Below are 20,703 nucleotides of genomic sequence, written 5' to 3' on the forward strand. Positions count from 1 at the left end.
TTAGTTATGTGATCTACCCATCTAATCTTCAGCATTCTTCTGTAGCACCACATTTCGAAAGCTTCTATTCTCTTCTTGTCCAAACTATTTATCATCCATGTTTCACTTCCACACATGGCTACACTCCATACAAATACTTTCAGAAAAGACTTCCTGACACTTAAATCCATACTCGATGTTAACAAATTTCTCTTCTTCAGAAACTCATTCCTTGCCATTGCCAGTCTACATTTTATATCCTCTCTACTTCAACCATCATCAGTTATTTTGCTCCCCAAGTAGCAAAACTCCTTTACTACTTTAAGTGTCTCATTTCCTAATCTAATTCCCTCAGCATCACACGATTTAATTCGACTACATTCCATGATCCTCGTTTTGCTTTTGTTGGTGTTCATCTTATATCCTCCTTTCAAGACACTGTTCATTCTGTTCAACTGCTCTTCCAAGTCCTTTGCTGTCTCTGACAGAATACAATGTCATCGGCGAACTTTAAAGTTTTTATTTCTTCTCCGTGGATTTTAATACCTACTCCGAATTTTTCTTTTGTTTCCTTTACTGCTTGCTCAATATACAGATTGAATAACATCGGGGACAGGCTACAACCCTGTCTCACTCCCTTCCCAACCACTGCTTCCCTTTCATGTACCTCGACTCTTAAACTGCCATCTGGTTTCTGTACAATTTGTAAATAGCCTTTCGCTCCCTGTACTTTACCCCTGCCACCTTCAGAATTTGAAAGAGAGTATTCCAGTCAACATTGTCAAAAGCTTTCTCTAAGTCTACAAATGCTAGAAACGTAGGTTTGCCTTTCCTTAATCTTTCTTCTAAGATAAGGCATATGGTCAGTATTGCCTCATGTGTTCCAACATTTCTACGGAATCCAAACTGATCTTCCCCGAGGTCGGCTTCTACCAGTTTTTCCATTCAGCTGTAAAGAATTCGCGTTAGTATTTTGCAGCTGTGACTTATGAAACTGATAGTTCGGTAATTTTCACATCTGTCAAAACCTGCTTTCTTTGGGATTGGAATTATTATATTCTTCTTGAAGTCTGAGGGTATTTCGCCTGTCTCATACATCTTGCTCACCAGATGGTAGAGTTTTGTCAGGACTGGCTCTCCCAAGGCCGTCAGTAGTTCTAATGGAATGTTGTCTACTCCCGGGGCCTTGTTTCGACTCAGGTCTTTCAGTGCTCTGTCAAACTCTGCACGCAGTATCGTATCTCCCATTTCATTTTCATCTACATCCTCTTCCATTTCCATAATATTGTCGTCAAGTACACATGTAAACATGAATATATGAAACAGAAATAATAAGACAGTGCCTCCTTGTACAACAATATATTTAGTTAACACTCCAGAAAGCTTGCACCATACATTTAACTTCTCATTTGCAGTAATCCTCCTGCGATTCCTTGTGTAGAGTGAAAATGGCTTGTCAGTTGTAACCACACATGTTCCATAATTCCTGTTGGGTATAACTCCAACTGCAAACGTGCGATAACTAATAATGTCTCTCTCATTGTAGGACTCCAATCCTTCAAGAGGTTTGTCACTACCTCTTAAGATGGCAGTTGTTAACCATGAATTGCCACTAACTACTTCTGTTGTAGTACAAGAAAATTGGATCTTGCAAGCAACAAAAGTGATGGGTCCTTGTAGTAATTCTTGCTGTCCAGTTTCATTTGGAGTAATTGAAAACGTATCAACACTCTAGTATACTGGCACTCTATTCCTTCTTCTATACATTCTCCTCCTGTACCGCATGGCTGTGTGTATCATGCGGCTGCCTCGAGTCGAATGAGCCTGCAGCTGCCTCAGTAGCGGATGTTGGTACTGATAAGAACTGGGCGAGGCAGGAAGTAGCCCGACGATAAACCGCAATGGCGGCACCGGAAGCAGACCTTTCCAGCGGATCGCGCTTAGTTAAAACTATAGCTCGATCCCCCCACCAACTTATGTTAAAAAATTAAATAAATAAAAAGATTACCCACCCACCTCCCCAGGAGTCGGAACTCCTGCAGAACCACATAAACATATGATTTTAATCATTAATAATGAATAAGAACGCTGCATGGCTGTCTAGAACATGCAGTTGCCTCGACTTAAATTAAATGCTGCTGCTTCGTAATATAAGACTACTAATAGTCGTCAGAACATGGCTCAGCTGCCTGCAAGTACTGATAAGAGCCGCGCCATACGTCACACTTCCTACAGATAATAAACAGCTAACTGGGCGCGGCAGGAAGTAGCGCCCTGATAAACCGCAATGGCGGTACGGGAAACAGAGCTTACCAGCGGATCGCGCTTAGTTAAAACTATAGCGCGATCCGGCGAGCCCTAGCGGCAGCCAGGCGAACCTCGTTCAAGGTCACCCGCCTTACGTAGCTGCAGCTGCTAAATGTGACAGCCATGCATGAATGGAATGTTGTCTACTCCCGGGGCCTTGTTTCGACTCAGGTCTTTCAGTGCTGTATAGACCCTCTATATACTCCTTCCACCTTTCTGCTTTCCCTTCTTTGCTTAGAACTGGGTTTCCATCTGAGCTCTTGATATTCATACAAGAGGTTCTCTTTTCTCCAAATGTCTCTTTAACTTTCCTGTAGGCAGTATCTACCTTACCCCTAGTGAGATAAGCCTCTACATCCTTACATTTGTCCTCCAGCTATGCTTGCTTAGCCATTTTGCACTTCCTGTCGATCTCATTTTTCAGACGTTTGTATTCCTTTTTGCCTGCTTCATTTACTTCATTTTTATATTTTCTCCTTTCATCAATTGAATTCAATATTTCTTCTGTTACCCAAGGATTTCAACTAGCCCTCATGTTTTTGACTACTCGATCCTCTGCTGCCTTCACTACTTCATCCCTCAGAGCTACCCATTCTTTTTCTACTGTATTTCTTTCCCCCATTCCTGTCAATTGTTCCCTTATGCTCTTCCTGAAACTCTGTACAACCTCTGGTTTAGTGAGATTATCAAGGCCCCATCTTCTTAAATTCCCACCTTTTTGCAGTTTTTTCAGTTTTAATCTACAGTTTATAACCAATAGATTGTGGGAAGAGTCCACATCTGCCCCTGGAAATGTCTTACAATTTAAAAACTGGTTCCTAAAATCTCTGTCTTACCATTATATAATGTATCTGAAACCTGTCAGTATCTCCAGGGTTCTTCCATGTATACAACCTCCTTTCATGATTCTTGAACCAAGTGTTAGCTATGATTAATTTATGCTCTGTGCAAAATTCTACCAGGCGGCTTCCTCTTTAATTTCTTACCCCGAATCCATATTCACCTACTATGTTTCCTTCTCTTCCTTTTCCTACTATCGAATTCCAGTCACCCATGACTATTAAACTTTCGTCTCCCTTCACTATCTGAATAATTTCTTTTATCTCATCATACATTTCTTCAATTTCTTCATCATCTGCTGAGCTAGTTGGCATATAAACTTGTACTACTGTAGTAGGCGTGGGCTTCGTGTCTATCTTGGCCACAGTAATGTGTTCACTATGCTCTTTGTAGTAGCTGACCCAAATTACTTTTTTTTTTCTTTTTTTTTTTTTTTTTTTATTCATTATTAAACCTACTCCTGCATTACCCCTATTTGATTTTGTATTTATAACCCTGTATTCACCTGACCAAAATTCTTGTTCCCCCTGCCACCGAACTTCACTAATTCCCACTCTATCTAACTTTAACCTATCTGTTTCCCACATTGTCACTAATGCTCCATAAATAACACACGCACTTTCAATGACATAATAGGCTCTTGTCAAACAGTTATACACAGATACTATTCACTTCTTAACAGAAGCATGTGAGAAGAAAACTCTAAACACAATACTATGTAGGAACAGTGAAACTGTGAATTGGCTGACTCAGGAACAATCCTGACTCCAAACTCAAGAACATTCTATCCTGCATTCCTTTCAGTTTGACATGTCCCACTTCAGGTATTTATGAATAAAATATGTTATTTAGAAAGGTAAAGTCGTCATGAAGCCGAAGGTTGGTGGAGCTCCATAGTGCTTCTTTTTCGACCATGTTATGCTGAGTTGAATTAACTCTGATTGACTCAGTGGCATGGACAAACAATCCACTGTAGAACAGTCATGTGCTCTATATATTGCTAAGGAATGCACTTCCTTTATGAAATGGCGTGCAGGTCAGAGTCAGTTTCTCTGTCCTGTGTTAACTGGATGCTGTTGTTCCTTTTAAACAAGTCGTAAAAGCGAACAACAAATTTAATGGAAAGTAGACTTACTTTGTAATAATCTGGAGGCTCTGTAGCTCGTGCAGTAAAATGCTTCTGCACTAAAAGCTCAACTACATCGTTCACCAGGGCTTCGATTACCTCTTGTGCCCTGAGAAGATGAGGGATATCCTATCCACATCCCCCAAAGTAGAGTTCCATTGCCTTTGGCTATTCCAATCCTACTCCCAATCCTGCACCTAATAGGTCGTATCCTTGTTGTCATCCCAGGTGCAAAACCCATACACCCATAGCCACCACTTTCTGCAGTCCAATCACAGGCAGGACCAAGTGTGAAAGCAACCTTGTTAAATGCCAACTACACTGAATTTAATGTACACCATTCTATTGGGCAAGACATCTAATCAACCGTCTGCATGAGTGGCCACCGCCAAACTGAGGCAAACTAAAATTTGACATCCATTTGCCAAACATGTAGCACACAACACAAATGAGTTCCACAGGTGCTTCACTCCCTCCCAGCACAAGTTTCTTTGAACTTCAGAACTACACAGATGGAAATTCTCTCATCAACATATCCTGTGCTCACACAATCCCCCTGCCTGAACTTACACTAACCTTTTCCCACTGAATTTTCCCATCTCCCCTCTTCTGTCCACACCACTCCTCCCCCGTCCACATCATGCATGACCTCACCCCCACTCCCCCCGCCGCCCCTCTTTTCCCACTTCCCACCGCACCCCTTCCCCCCACCGCCCCCTCTCTTTTCCCCTCTCCCCCCGCCGCCCCTCTCTCTTTTCCCCTCTCCCCCCGCCGCCCCTCTCCCTTTTCCCCTCTCCCCCCGCCGCCCCTCTCTTTTCCCCTCTCCCCCCGCCGCCCCTCTCTTTTCCCCTATCCCCCGCCGCCCCTCTCTCTTTTCCCCTATCCCCCGCCGCCCCTCTCTTTTCCCCTCTCCCCCCGCCGCCCCTCTCTCTTTTCCCCTCTCTCTTTTCCCCTCTCCCCCCGCCGCCCCTCTCTCTTTTCCCCTCTCCCCCCGCCGCCCCCTCTCTCCTCCCCTCTCCCCCCGCCGCCCCCTCTCTCCTCCCCTCTCCCCCCGCCGCCCCCTCTCTCCTCCCCTCTCCCCCCGCCGCCCCCTCTCTCCTCCCCTCTCCCCCCGCCGCCCCCTCTCTCCTCCCCTCTCCCCCCGCCGCCCCCTCTCTCTTCCCCTCTCCCCCCGCCGCCCCCTCTCTCTTCCCCTCTCCCCCCGCCGCCCCCTCTCTCTTCCCCTCTCACCCCCGCCGCCCCCTCTCTCTTCCCCTCTCACCCCCGCCGCCCCTCTCTCTTCCCCTCTCACCCCCGCCACCCCTCTCTTTTCCCCTCTCACCCCCGCCGCCCCTCTCTCTTTTCCCCTCTCACCCCCGCCGCCCCTCTCTCTTTTCCCCTCTCACCCCCGCCGCCCCTCTCTCTTTTCCCCTCTCCCCCCGCTGCCCCCTCTCTCTTTTCCCCTCTCCCCCCGCCGCCCCCTCTCTCTTTTCCCCTCTCCCCCCGCCGCCCCCTCTCTCTTTTCCCCTCTCCCCCCGCCGCCCCTCTTTCTTTTCCACTCTCCCCCCGCCGCCCCTCTTTCTTTTCCACTCTCCCCCCGCCGCCCCTCTTTCGTTTCCCCTCTCCCCCCGCCGCCCCTCTTTCGTTTCCCCTCTCCTCCCGCCGCCCCTCTTTCATTTCCCCTCTCCCCCCGCCGCCCCTCTTTCGTTTCCCCTCTCCCCCCGCCGCCCCCTCCCTTATCCCCACTCCCCCGCCGCCCCCTCCCTTTTTCCCACCGCTCCCCTTCCTTTTCCCCACTCCCCCCACCGCTCCCCTCCCTTTTCCTCACTCCCACCGCCGCCCCCTCCCTTTTCCCCACTCCCCCCGCCGCCCCCTCCCTTTTCCCCACTCCCCCCGCCCTTTTCCCCACTCCTCCCGCCGCTCCCCTCCCTTTTCCCCACTCCCCCCGCCGCTCCCCTCCCTTTTCCCCACTCCCTTTTCCCCACTCCCCCCGCCGCTCCCCTCCCTTTTCCCCACTCCCCCCGCCGCTCCCCTCCCTTTTCCCCACTCCCCCCGCCGCTCCCCTCCCTTTTCCCCACTCCCCCCGCCGCTCATCTCCCTTTTCCCCACTCCCCCCGCCGCTCATCTCCCTTTTCCCCACTCCCCCCGCCGCTCCCCCCCTTTTCCCCACTCCCCCCGCCGCTCCCCCCCCTTTTCCCCACTCCCCCACCGCCCCCTCTTTCCCCCACTCCCCCACCGCCCCTCAAGTTCACCCACTCCCTCACCGCCCCTCTCTTCCCCCACTCCCTCACCGCCCCTCTCTTTCCCCCACTCCCTCACCGCCCCTCTCTTTCCCCCACTCCCTCACCGCCCCTCTCTTTCCCCCACTCCCTCACCGCCCCTCTCTTTCCCCCACTCCCCCACCGCCCCTCTCTTTCCCCCACTCCCCCACCGCCCCTCTCTTTCCACCACTCCCCCACCGCCCCCTCTCTTTCCCCCACTCCCCCACCGCCCCCTCACACTGGACTCGCATTCGGGAGGACGACGGTTCAATCCCGCGCCCGGCCATCCAGATTTAGGTTTTCCGTGATTTCCCTAAATCACTCCAGGTAAATGCCGGGATGGTTCCTCTGAAAGGGCACGGCCGACTTCCTTCCCCATTCTTCCCTAATCCGATGAGACCGATGACCACGCTGTCTGGTCTCCTTCACCAAACCAACCAACCAACCCACCGCCCCCTCTTTCCCCCCTCCCCCACCGCCCCTCTCTTTTTCCCCCTCCCCCACCGCCCCCTCTCTTTTCACCCCTCCCCCACCGCCCCCTCTGTTTTCCCCCCTCCCCCACCGCCCCCTCTGTTTTCCCCCCTCCCCCACCGCCCCCTCTGTTTTCCCCCCTCCCCCACCGCCCCCTCTGTTTTCCCCCCTCCCCCACCGCCCCCTCTGTTTTCCCCCCTCCCCCACCGCCCCCTCTGTTTTCCCCCCTCCCCCACCGCCCCCTCTGTTTTCCCCCCTCCCCCACCGCCCCCTCTCTATTCCCTCACCGCCCCCTCTCTATTCCCCCTCCCCCACCGCCACCTGTTTTCCCCCTCCCCACCGCCCCCTCTCTATTCCCACCGCCCCCTCTCTTCCCCCCCTCCCCCACCCCCTCTCTTTCCCCCTCCCCCCTCTTTTCTCCTCCCCCACCCCCTCTGTTCCCCCTCCCCCACCCCCCTCTTTCCCCCTCCCCCACCCCCTCTTTTCCCCCTCCCCCCTCTTTCCCCCCCACCCCCCTCTTTTCCCCCTCCCCCACCCCCTCTCTTTTCCCCCTCCCCCACCCCCTCTCCCCCTCCCCCACCGCCTCCCCTCTTTCCCCCTCCACCCCCTCTCTTTCCCCCCTCCCCCCACCGCCCCCTCTCTTTCCCCCCTCCCCCCACCGCCCCCTCTCTCTTCCCCCCTCCCCCCACCGCCCCCTCTCTCTTCCCCCCTCCCCCCACCGCCCCCTCTCTCTTCCCCCTCCCCCCACCGCCCCCTCTCTCTTCCCCCTCCCCCCACCGCCCCCTCTCTCTTCCCCCTCCCCCCACCGCCCCCTCTCTCTTCCCCCTCCCCCCACCGCCCCCTCTCTCTTCCCCCTCCCCCCACTGCCCCCTCTCTTTTACCCCCTCCCCCCGCCGACCCCTCTCTTTTACCCCCTCCCCCCGCCGCCCCGTCTCTTTTCCCCTCCCCCCCGCCGCCCCGTCACTTTTCCCCTCCCCCCCGCCGCGCCCTCTCTTTTCCCCTCCCCCCCGCCGCGCCCTCTCTTTTCCCCTCCACCCCGCCGCGCCCTCTCTTTTCCCCTCCACCCCGCCGCGCCCTCTCTTTTCCCCTCTCCCCCCTCCGCCCCCTATCTTTTCCCCTTATTACTTTTTGCTCGAGTTGTTAAGATGATTGCAGTAGCATTGAAAATAAGATAAAAGCCATTTCCTAACAATAGGGAAAGAACAATACATTGTAGATGGCAGTGAGAGAGGTACAACAAGGTTCAGCACACCAGGAAAGAAGCGGCCGAGAAAGAAGCAACTGGCAGCTTCGGCCAATTTTGAGAATGACACTATTCATTGTCATATACATAACTATTGTAAGAAAAGGGAACATCCCACTCTGTCTAAATTACTCGTGTCACTTCAGAAAGACGGTCTTTCTAAAGGAAACAAATTTTCATTATGCACAGTGCCGAAAGACATAAGCTTTAGCTATTCTGTGTTTAACAGACGTAAAATATTGATGGAAAGGATAGACTTAGTTGTGTGGTGCAGATTTCTGTGCAGTATCATGATGTGAGATTCAAAAATATACTGTGGATAGATAAACCCTTGGCATTCATTACTTAGAGGCTGGAGTGATGAAACACCTGAGGGGACCATGGCAGTGCCTGTTTGAAAAGAGAGCCAAATAATTGTTTTACATGCAGATATAGTGGACAATTTTGTGCCGAAGTGCCTATTAATGTTTCATTCTAAAAAAATTCAGGTGATTACGACAGAGAGATGAACAGTGTGGTTTTCAGAAGCGGATAGAGATGCCGCTTATGATGAATCTGACAAGTCCATCAGTGATCATCATGGACAGTTTTCCTTATCATTCCATTGTTCATGATGACACCAACTTTGGCAATGAAAAAAGGTGATAGTATTCAGTGGCTAAAATGATGAAAAGTGGATTTCAGAGGTTTGAAGAAGGCAGAATTTCTCGAAATTGTGGCACAAAAGAAACTATTATTTCCAATGTACACATAATTGGTGAAATTGTTAAAAGGCACAGGCATGAAGTTGTTGGGCTTCCTCCATACTGTTGTCACATAAGTGCCATTAAAGGGTTATGGGTGCAAATAAAAAATTACATTGGTGCAAACAATAAAAAATTCATGGTCTCCAAAGTTGAAAATCTTTTAGCAGCAGTCAGTCAAGTAAGCGAGACCTGGACAAAAATTGTAAACAGTACTGCAAGTATTCTCAGAGAGACAGCCAAAAATGAAGGCATAGTGGAAGAATGCTTAGAAAATTGAATCATACATATGGGAGGGAGCAGTGATAGTTTGAGCTGTACTGAAGAAGACAATTTTGAATGCTATTCTGACAGTAATGAGGATTGTGTTTTCCTATTAGCATAACAACACCACACAAGAATTTTAGGAGGGAGCATGCCATCGACCTATTATCATATTGTGAGTACCACCTTCAGATTATAACTGTTAATATACTGGTAAATTATTCTGTCAGGTTTGTAGATCTGATTAATATGGCTAATATTTTACAACAGAAACAACTGCAAATATTCAATGATTTGCAAAATTGGTTTTCATTTCAATTGTATAGTTTGACAAATAAATGTGGAATAATTTATACTGCTGCAGTAACTTTTTACTCTTATTAGTCCGATGTATTTCGGCAGCATGCTGCCATCATCAGGTGCATTATACAGTTACTTATACATCAGCTGATAGGTTATGTTTAAATTATTCCACATAATCTTATAAATACAGTCTCAGACCTCAAAGAACATCCATATAACAGGGATAAATTTAAAAATAACTTTTGATATTTCAGCATATTATATACTAAGTAGTTCCCAATTTTTTGAGATCATATATTACAGGTAGCAATTGTGAATACATTCGTGTGTACAAATATGACCTGCATGTTGTCAGTGCTTTCGTTTCTTGTGCTAGAGAAAGTTTGTAAGTTGTCACTGACTGGGTGCGAGTCCTGTAAGCCACATTCAGCAACATTGCAGTCTGCCTCCGTGAACTGTCAGTACCAATCACGTCTTACAGATTATAGTGTAGGACTTTGTTCTTTGTATATTTATGCCTGTTGTTGTTTGAATACCGCACTGAACATTTATCACTAACTGTGTATGAGTGCTTATAGTACCCATTATCATTACAAATAAATAAATATGTAAATAACTAAAGTATTGAGTTATTTAATACTTACAACATCTATCACTTCCAAGATAAAATCAATAAACATTGTAGTCCATGGGTTCTGCCATAAAAAAATGCTTGATATGCGGTACACACGTTACCCTTATTATTTGCTGTAATCTACAGTTTCTTTTTCCAGCACTTTTTTATTGTTGTGATTGAGAAGAAAACTTTGATCTTATGTTACGCTGTGAATAACTTTTTATGTTATGTTTTCTGTTTTCTGTAGTCTGAAACAGTGTCACGGCTGGTGAAAATTCCAGGAATTGTTGTGTCGGCATCTGGTGTTCGTGCAAAAGCAACACAAATAGCTATACAGTGCCGTTCCTGCAAGAGTATTACAACTCATTTGGCTGTTAAACCAGGTCTTGAGGGTTATGCATTGCCTCGGCGGTGCAATACGTGAGTTTATGCAACTATTTTATTTTCACAAATGACATTTTTTTTATGTGATAATATTTAGGTCTTGAAGTTTCATATGTTTGTACATATGTAGTTGTTTGGCTGACTTGCTGGTTTGTATATACCTGTAAAATTGCAAACACCCAGAACGACTGGCCAGTACTTAGCTTCAGGAGGTGAAAATTTTGATGTTATGTAGACACATTAAAAGTTTTAGTTCTTCATGGTAGTTGGAAAGGGCAGGGGTTTGGAAGATGGAAGATTGATAGCCTTGGGAAGGAGGGGCAGGTCAGTCAGGCCCCTGGTGATTTTCTCCCCAGATTTGAACTTTCTAAAACTCTTGACGGTGACTGCTTAAAAACTTCTGACCATAGGTAGGGTAAAAGCTTACGAATGTCTTAAAATTTTGCTGTTGGCACTATAATTCATTATTATTGTTAGTTGCCCTTTGCAAATCATGAAGCATTTGTATTGTGTGTGATAGTGGAGACATTGTGTCACATGTAAAGGCAAATTAGCTAGAAAAGATGACATTGGATGCATATCAGAACATTATCAGTAGATATACACATGTATGTTTTGCCAGTTTTTCTACATTCTCGCCATTATTGTCCAACCAAATGTACCATGGGCTAGCATTTTTAGAATTCTCTGCATAGAGTGCAATTCCAACTTACTGAACAATGTGGATAGAAATTTACACATGTGAAGTAGACATTTTTCATGTATTTTTTAAGCACAGATACCACAATTTTCTTTGCAAAATTTGTGTGGAATAGTTTCAGTAAATCTGAGTGATACCAGTGGGCATAGACTGACTATTTGCATTCTGCATTGATGCAAGATATATGTTGTAATTGGCCGGAAGATGAGGTGAGAAAATCCCATTGCATCCATTCAGTTTCGGTTCAAGAATGTTGATATGTCACTGCCCGTATTCTGTGAATATATGTCAACCCTTCTGGAGAGTATCTTTCAAATTTTTGATAAATTAGCTTTTTCAATTAATTTGGTGCGATTTTACTCTGTGGAACTGGGGATATTGGGACCAAGTTAGCTGTTAATGTGTGGTTTTCTAGAGTGTCATTTGCTTGTTCAACATGATTTTTTACCCTAATGTTAAGCTTTCCAGTGCTCTTCTCATTTCGTTCATTCATACACCTTTTAAATTCCTGCTTTTTTTTAACTTTTCGTTCATTCACTGCAGAAAGTCTATAAATGCCATGTAGTGCTTTGTGAATTTACCTTAATTATGTTTTTTATGTTGTGATATCTAATTGTCTGTTGCTATCACAGATGTCTCATGTGAGTGCTAGTTGGCTAAACATGTACTGTTAGGATTGTTTCATGGCTATGTTCTGTTGTGGGTTTGTTCATATACTTGACAGGCTTTTATGTTGAATACTACCGAAGTTGTACATTTATGGGGTTAAGCCATATGTCTTATCTGTTGCTAATTATTTTTTCAGGGAGCAGGCAGGTCGTCCAAAGTGTCCTTTGGATCCTTTCTTCATTGTCCCTGACAAGTGCACCTGTGTAGACTTTCAAGTTCTGAAATTACAAGAGTTGCCTGATTATATTCCACAAGGAGAGATGCCACGTCACCTTGAACTTTACTGTGACAGGTATGCATTGCAGCTATGTTAGTTTAATTGCATAGCAGTCTTTTCTCTCATACTGATGAGTTAATTCATGAAGACAGCATTGACCACAATAAACAAATATCATTATTGCCCTGGTCAAATGATGATCGCCATTGTTATTCTGTCATCTTGATGACAATTGAGCGAGGGGCCATCTGATTGACCACGAGGAGGAATTATTACCTTAGGACATAGCTGCTTCCATTTATTAACTTTCTTTATATTTCTGGAGTTAGTGTGTACTACAGAGATGAATATTTGCATTCTGTAGCACATTAGTTCTTGCTGTGGAAAAGAATAAGCTAAATAGTTGCACATGTATGTAAAGGAAAAATTGGAAAAAATGTCAATTTTGTTTATCCTACACATTGTTTCTTATTTTTTGACATGAACATGTTTAACTAAGTTAGGAAGCTGAATCTATCAACTTTTGCTTGCCTCGGTATGGAACACACAGCAGATTAGCCATCAACTTGAGCTTGTTTTGAATATCATAATAGTTAACTAGAAGTAATCATAGTGTGAATGTGATGACTCAACTAGAAGTAATCATAGTGTGAATGTGATGACTCGTTTTTATGTAAGTTTGGAATCATAACGCCATTAACACATACTTCATGTGGATATCGTGGTAGAAGTGAAAGCCAAAGTGAGGACCAGCATAATAGTCCTGGAAATTATTGGAATTTTGATTTAAGAACTTCATGGTAATGTCTGTTATTGGGTCCGGAATAGGAAGCAGATTGATACAATGCATACACACACCACTCATACACAAAGTGATGCATGCAATGTCTCTTTATAGTTTTCAAAAGTTTTACAATGACAAGTACCATGAGACGTGAACATGTACTCCAGATTGTAGGTTCTATTGTGGTATGTTTTTTCAGCCATTTACCTTTTGTTCAGAGAATGTAAACAAAGCATGAATTTACAAATTTATGTTGCATAAACACTCCCTCTTCATGTGCAACTCCGAGTGAATAGATTTTTATTTTGCAGTTTTTGCTTCTCATTTTATTACAAGAGAACAGAACAAAACTTTGCTATCCAAATAATATTGTAGACATTAGTGACACAGCCTTGATGAGTGGCAGAAGGGTGGAGGAAATAATAGAAAACAGGATGCATATTTAATGACTCCATTTGATACAGTGGCAAGTACCCCCAGTTGTTTGCAGAGGAAGGTTGTGTTTGCTTTTACAATTTAATGCGAATTTCCTGATGTTGCAGTGTAGGCAATTTAAAATGATAGAATATACACAATGTTAGTATTTATAACTAATGAATCTATCCTAAATTCACATACAGGTACCTCTGTGAGCGAGTTGTGCCCGGCAACAGAATCGTAGTACTGGGAATCTTCTCCATCAAAAAAGTTTCAAAACCCAAGGTAAAATTACTTTAAGTATAATCATTACAATACCATAGAAGAAAATTAAATTGCTGGTGAACAAAATAATGTTGTCAAATGCTTTGTTGATAGGGCACAAATCTCTGTTGTGGTAGTGGAACATCCACAAGCTTTTTAAATGTGTCAGTATAACATCGATAACAAAGTGCATCTGCTGTCTTTCTTAGCTCTGCTGTTGAAACAACAGGAGATGTTCATTATTATTTATTGAGAGCAGGCATTGCATGCACGGGAAACAGCAACAGTTTAAATAAGTTTTTCAGGACAGCCTCAAGTCTTACTCAGTAGGTTTTATTGACTGGTTTCGCTTTATAATATTGCAAGAGCATCATCAGAATCTTTGGGATTTACAGTTTCAAGTGCAGTGGTTGGCTGATTGCATTGTTGGCAATGTAATCAGCCAACCTCTGTAGTTCAGACTATAAATTTGAGAGTTTCTGGTGATGCTTTTCAATATTATAGAGCAAAGTTGGTCAATAAAACCTACTGAGTGCAATTTGAGGCTGCCGTGAAAAACTTTTTGTTATTGTTTAACTAATAAGTTTATTAATGCTTGCCTTTCAGAACTGTTGTTCGGAAATACCGGAAATACACATAATGTGCTATCAATTATCATGTCACAAAAAGGACACACACTTATTATTTGATTTGTGGAAGATCACATCCAGCTTTGAACTCCACATGCTTTCTTCACATTGAAAATCTGTACATTAACATTAAAAAAATTGAAATTATCTAAATTAGAAAGCTGCAATATTTGCATTTGTGTCTGCACAGTTGCAAGTACATGTACAAAAGCTGGTATAAGTTTAAGTTTGAAAGTTGATGTTTTAAAATAATGTAAATTCTTGGGAAAAACAGCCACTCGCCTACAGCAGACTGATGTGTGGTGCATTGATAGGTGTAAAAGTAAATGATACTTTAGCTTTTTAGCTCTTACTCTTTTTCTAGCAAAAGTACACATATTCATATACTCAATGATGCAGACACCTAAACTCACACTCCTGTCACCGCAGGAGTTTGCATTTTGGTGTCTGCCTAGATGTGTTCACTTTTGATAGAAGAGAAGACCTCGAAAGCTAGTGTGAATATTGTTTGTTACATGTGTTTGGGCACCACGTTTCAGTCTGGTATAGAGGTGAATGGTTGTCTTTCCCTTATTTTATGTAAAGTTGATGTTTTGTTTTGTCTGTACTAAATTCCTTGCTTCTTTGCTGAGTTATGGAAGAAATTGGAATGTAAAATTCAGGTGTAAGTTACTGATAAGAAGTTGTGTGATAATATCTAACATAGACAAAAATAATCTTTGGATATTATTTTAAACGTACTTGGAAACACCACTTTTACATTTTTCAAGATACTTCAAAATGGTGTAAAATATGAGAAATAACTTTTAAGTGGTAAAAGTTATTTTTGGTCCCGCCTTGCATTTTCGTAGTGTATGTGTAGTATATGTAGATAATAGATATCAAAATACCCCCTAGGGACTTGTTTATTAGGCAGTATAGGGTACCTGAATTTTGTACACCATCCTTTGCTGCTAACAGAACTGGAACTGGTAATTGTGTGGGAAGTAGAAATGTTTGATCTAATTTCATTCGTCGTCATTGATGTTTTTGGGAAGCATGCAGTTGTTATTCATTATTTAAGAATGAAACGTTGCACCAGTTACTTATTTTTTTCATGCTTAGCACAATGCTTTTTGAGAATTTATTCTCATCGTCAAGTGCAAATATTCACGTATTTTGTGTGATGTGTGCATATGTGCTGTTCTGTCTCTCTCGCTCTGTAATAGTGTTTTTGGGGTTATAAGGTATGTCACCACCACCATTATGCCTAAAACCATCATTCACGTAGTTTGTGAAGGAAATTTCTCAAATGTAAATGTAATGTAAATAAACTTGACAAGAAGTTAAATTCTCAAAACGCGTTTTTCTACGCGTGAAAAAATACGTAACTGGTGCTGTGTTTTATTATTTAAACAAAATTTATAACTTGTGCTGTGTTTCATTACTTAAACCAGAAGCATTTTAGCAATGCAAAAACTCAAAGCTTAGCAAAAAGTGTTTTGAGAATTTATCTTGTTGTCAAGTGCAAATATTTACATTAAACATTTTTTATGAAGTTTCCTACACATACTACATAAGTGATGGTTTTCATATGTGCATGTGTGTTCTCTGTGTAAAAGTGGACAAACAACAAAACACGCGAAATATGCGTTCAAGGTGCCGTGACAATCACGAATGGTAGTAGGGACAGTTTCAAAACTTGTGATCACTCGTTATTTGAGTGAACCTAGTTGTTCCAGTTTTTACCATTCAGATCTGTTGAGTGGACTGCCATTGTGTGAAGAAAGTTAACTGCATAACATTTGTAAACACTATTGAAGGCTAAAACCAAAGTGTGAAGAAAATTTGTGAGATTCATTTGTAACTTATTATTTTATGGTTGCTTGTTGGTGTGTTAGGAAATATTGTTAGTAGAGCAAAAATTCACACTTATGGTACTTGGTGAGGTGTTTCGTGGTGCTATCTCATGTTGTCCTACTCTTCAAGCACGATCTGTCACCCAACATATGTGTATGTCAGTTTAGTAAGTAATTTCTGGTCACCATTCTCTAAGTTAATTACCTGTGTGGTTGTGCTGTGCACTACCACGTGACAGTTCACTTGGATGTCTTCTCTCTCTTGTGCTGTATTGGTGCTGGGAAAGAGCTCTACTAAATGATGTAAACAGCTTAACGGTAATTCTTCTGTATTTTGCGCCCACTGGTTTTCATACACAGCTTCAGTTACAATAATGGATGAACTGATCTTGTAGCTGAGGACAGACACTTGTCTTACCATGACATTAGTGATCAAAATGAGTGACAGTTTTGAAAAAGATGATTCATTGTTTCTGCTGGTTTACATTCTTGAGTACCTCTCATTGTTCTGCGACCTCCAAGGCACCACCAAGCTTTGGCATCCAAAGAACAAGCACTCTGATACAGCAGGTGGAGAGGCTTATTCGCTGTCATGCCTTGTTGATTTCCAGAGCTTATGTGACTTAAGTTTTATCTGCACAGAGGTAAAACCAGAACATCCAGGGTGGGACATTTTATCCTTACCAACTACGTAAACAAGCACCTTTCATCAGCCTAAGAGAGTAAGAGTGGTACATGAAGAGTGGTACATGTTATGCCAAAGTATCCAATGTTACACTACAAAGGACAGTTGTTTGGCTTTTGTAAATGCATTTTCATGAATGTGAAATATGTAGTAAGTCTTTAACTCCAGCTGAGTAAGATAACTGGGAAATAATAAGTTTTCTTCATATTCTAATATCCTTTTGGAGCAATTTTAAAAATAAATGGGGTAAAAATGCTAATGGCTGTTGGTGTGGAAATGGAAAATCCTTTGTGGAAAGTGACTAAAGTTAACAAGCTCATCTGAAGGTTTAACATTGTCCATCCTGGTAGTGTCTTTCGACCGCTCAACTATACTCTGCGTAGAATGAGATTTTCACTCTGCAGCGGAGTACAGTGGTCTTTGACCATTAACACGTCATATCTGGTGGAGTCCCTCCAAAGCCTGTGAACACAAGACTGTAGTCCAATCTGTGAATGATGGTGGTTCGCACATGTCGAGGCACAGACAGGGATTGCATTGTTGGCAATTCCAAGCGACATTTGCAGTATGTGCATGTGTGTTCTTTCCGCTTGAAGAAAATGTGTATCCTGCAAATTGTGTTCCTCGCTTGCTTATGCAGAATTTATCACTTACCACCACAATCAGTGATGGCAACTCACAACAAATGGAAGAGAAATTCACTAAACAACTTGCTACGATCATGTTTAATGCTCGCATTATCTATGGATTTCACAGCAGAGTGCTCAGAACACTTCTGAATGCTCATTGCCTGTCGGAGAATGCGTGACGTAGACGCGCAAAACAAGCTTAAAATCGACCACCGTCATTTTTGGAAAACATTAAATGAATGAGTCATATTGTCATTTCAGATAAAGTTCGCACTCTTTTTCATATTCAGTAGTGAATTACATGTTTTTATGCTGTTCGGTGAATTTCCCATGAAGGGCATACGTCTCCTCTTTGGTTACATTGAACAAAATAATCATGTCATCTACATAACACCAGTAATCTGTCTTGTCAACAAGAATTGATTGCCGTATGAAAAGCTTATTTTCCATATTTTTCTTGAAATACTTGGTCCTCCAAGAGCACTGGCGATAAGTACCGTGATCTGCTCTTTTTCCATGCCTTCTCTGGACAGCACTTCTGCACTCAGTCCATACCACCAGTGTGAGTCTTTTAGTCAGGATAATCTTCTGTGTCCTGGACCATGTTTCCTAGTAATATTTCAAGTACTGGTTATGATAAGTGGTTTTTGTTGTGTGTTATATGCCCAAAGTAGAGTTTTCTTCTCGCAATGGTTTTTAGAATTTGTAAGTCTTTGTTCATACAGTGAAACACTGCCACATTTATCACTTTAGCTGCCTGTGATACCCTTAATATCCTTCAGTGTGGCCACATTTTGAAATACTTCACATTTCTTGTGCAATACTGTGGTAAGTGCCCATGACTCAACTCCATCAAGTTGGGATACTGACTACGTAGCATCAAAGTAGTCATCTGTGAACTGTGATACTTTACTTCATGACTAGTCAGAACTTTATTTTCTGGAAGGAACTTTTTTCAAAATAATAAAGAAGAATGTTTTAGTTTTTAGCATCAAGCTAAAAACCATAGCTAGGTCTTTACTTTGCTTGAAGTTTTTTCCATTAAAAATGAAGTAGTTGTACAAGATCCGTTTTAAAACTTTGGCAACTTCAAAGAGTTCTACGCCAATATTCCATCCTGTGATGTCAGCAATGCAGTGTGGCATTTTGTTATACATTTCCAATTCATATGGCTGCTCTGCCTGAGCATTGTGTAACACTTAACTATCCAGTCACCCAAGAGGATGCTGTCGGGTGCATGCCATTTTAATCACTTATTTTTGTTCCACCGTGGCATGTTGCAGACTATTGCTTGAGGGTTTTACTTATGACAAATGGTCATGTATTTGGGAAAATACTCTTGGATTGTTGTACTCAAAGAAATTATATGTTGAAGGCGACTTCTGAGCTTGCATTGTTTGTACTGAACTGTATCAGTTTCATAATTCTTAATTTGCAGTTAATGATGACACTTTCTTTTTGTTCTACAACACACCATTGTCTTAACAGGTTTGATGTGTGCTTTAGTGACTGGAAGACTGACAAAAATCAATATTATCTATTTTTAACAATCTAGGAAAAGACAGATGTCTACTTACTATAAAGGAGACACGTCAAGTTGCAGACAGGCAGAATTAAGAGACTTACGTAAAGCTTTCGGCCACAGCCTTCATCAATAAAAGGGAGACACATGCCATTCACACACACACACACACACACACACACACACACACACACACAAGTAAGCACACCTCATGCACATATGACTGCGAACTCCAGCATCTCGAGCTAGAATGCAAGTATCACTTGTGATGCAAGCAGCAGTCTGGAGGAGGTGGGGAAGGAAAAGGGATAGTAGTGTATGGGTAAGGAGAGACATTGAATGCTGTCTGGTGGAATGTGGAGGAACTAGACTGCCAACAAGTTTAATTTAGATTCTCTCTCTCTCTCTCTCTCTCTCTCTCTCTCTCTCTCTCTCTCATGTGCACACACGAGAGAGAGAGAGAGAGAGAGAGAGATTTATTAGTAGTAAAACTATTTATTGAATATCCTTCATTGACAACAGTATTTTTGCTGATACAGATTAATGGAATCTTCCAATGATATGTCAATAATGAAGTGATAATGAATGATGTACAAATGTAGGTATGTTTATTTTGACAGAGTCGTGGAAGGGAACGCGCGCTTGTTGGTGTTAGAACACCATACTTGCGTGTTGTAGGCATCAGGATTGATGCTGCTGGTTCTGGTTTTAGCAGTCCACAACCAGTGACAGCAGAGGAAGAAGACTCCTTCCGCCGTTTAGCAGCTAGTCCAAATATATATGAGCGTATTGCCAGAAGTGTTGCTCCCAGTATCTTTGGGTTTGCAGACATCAAGAAGGCAATAGCTTGTTTACTGTTTGGAGGTGAGTGTAAAAACTATCTAATGTTGCAAAACTTCAAGATTTATTTTCATGTTTACTGCATATTTGTGCTTGCTTTTAGTTCCATAGTAGTTGAATTTCCTGTATTAAGAAGCTTCTAGTTGCTATTTTGTCTAAACTGACATGGTGAGACCATGGTTGTGTACAATTAATGTAGGTTGATTCTTACAAAGAAGAAGACAGCAACTAGCCACTATTAATAATGCTATCTATTCAAGTAAATAGCGCCATAACAGGTTTCGAATTGACAAATTTATCATCAGACAGCTATTCACAAGATGCACTTTACATAGTTGTCAGTTTTCGATTTTTCCTCCCACTGCAGCAAAATATCCTTGGTGTGTTGGTGCCCTTCTGTAGAAAACAATGTTAGAAGCACCCTATGTGAACATAACTAACCTCCAAATGATGTAATACAGAGTAAACAAATGTGTGGGGTTAAGTGGTTATAGTACTTACATCAAAAATTGTGCAAAATTTTGTTACAGAGTTGCAGGATTGTATTTTTGAAATATTGCAAAGTATATGCAGCACTTACATGATTTGCATATCAACACACACACACACACACACACACACACACTAAAAAGTATTTGCCACATGTGAAGTTGACACAAAGATGGCAGTTTCACAAATACAACAGTGCCAGAGATGTTCTCTCTCAGATATTACAATATATAGATTACTTTGATTTCACAGTATGAATGTTTATAAAGAAAAAATGTAACATCATGAACAATTGCAACACACAGATAAAACTTACATTATGAGCATATAATAATGCAGATGAAGTTGACAGATGCAGTAATCAGTTTGTGTTAATGCTACTTGCAAGGTATTATATAAACACTGTGCCTGGATATAGCACAATATTATGACACTGCATCTTTGTGTCAACTTCACATGTGGCAAATACTTCTTGGTGTGTGTGTGTGTGTGTGTGTGTGTGTG

General features: G+C 42.9%; 1 protein-coding gene across 2 annotated transcripts in view; it reads left to right on the top strand.

Moving 5' to 3' along the window:
- Window positions 1-20,703, top strand: part of LOC126260018 (DNA replication licensing factor mcm5) — an 80,533-nt gene that overhangs the window by 31,795 nt on the left and 28,035 nt on the right. For both annotated transcript variants that reach the window (XM_049957185.1, XM_049957193.1), the window contains exons 4-7: window positions 10,380-10,552; window positions 12,022-12,177; window positions 13,507-13,588; window positions 19,491-19,734. In XM_049957185.1, the coding sequence (XP_049813142.1) occupies window positions 10,380-10,552; window positions 12,022-12,177; window positions 13,507-13,588; window positions 19,491-19,734 (655 nt within the window). The remainder of the gene's footprint in view (window positions 1-10,379; window positions 10,553-12,021; window positions 12,178-13,506; window positions 13,589-19,490; window positions 19,735-20,703) is intronic.

Source organism: Schistocerca nitens, chromosome 1, assembly GCF_023898315.1.
Source record: "Schistocerca nitens isolate TAMUIC-IGC-003100 chromosome 1, iqSchNite1.1, whole genome shotgun sequence".
Classification (NCBI taxonomy): domain Eukaryota; kingdom Metazoa; phylum Arthropoda; class Insecta; order Orthoptera; family Acrididae; genus Schistocerca; species Schistocerca nitens.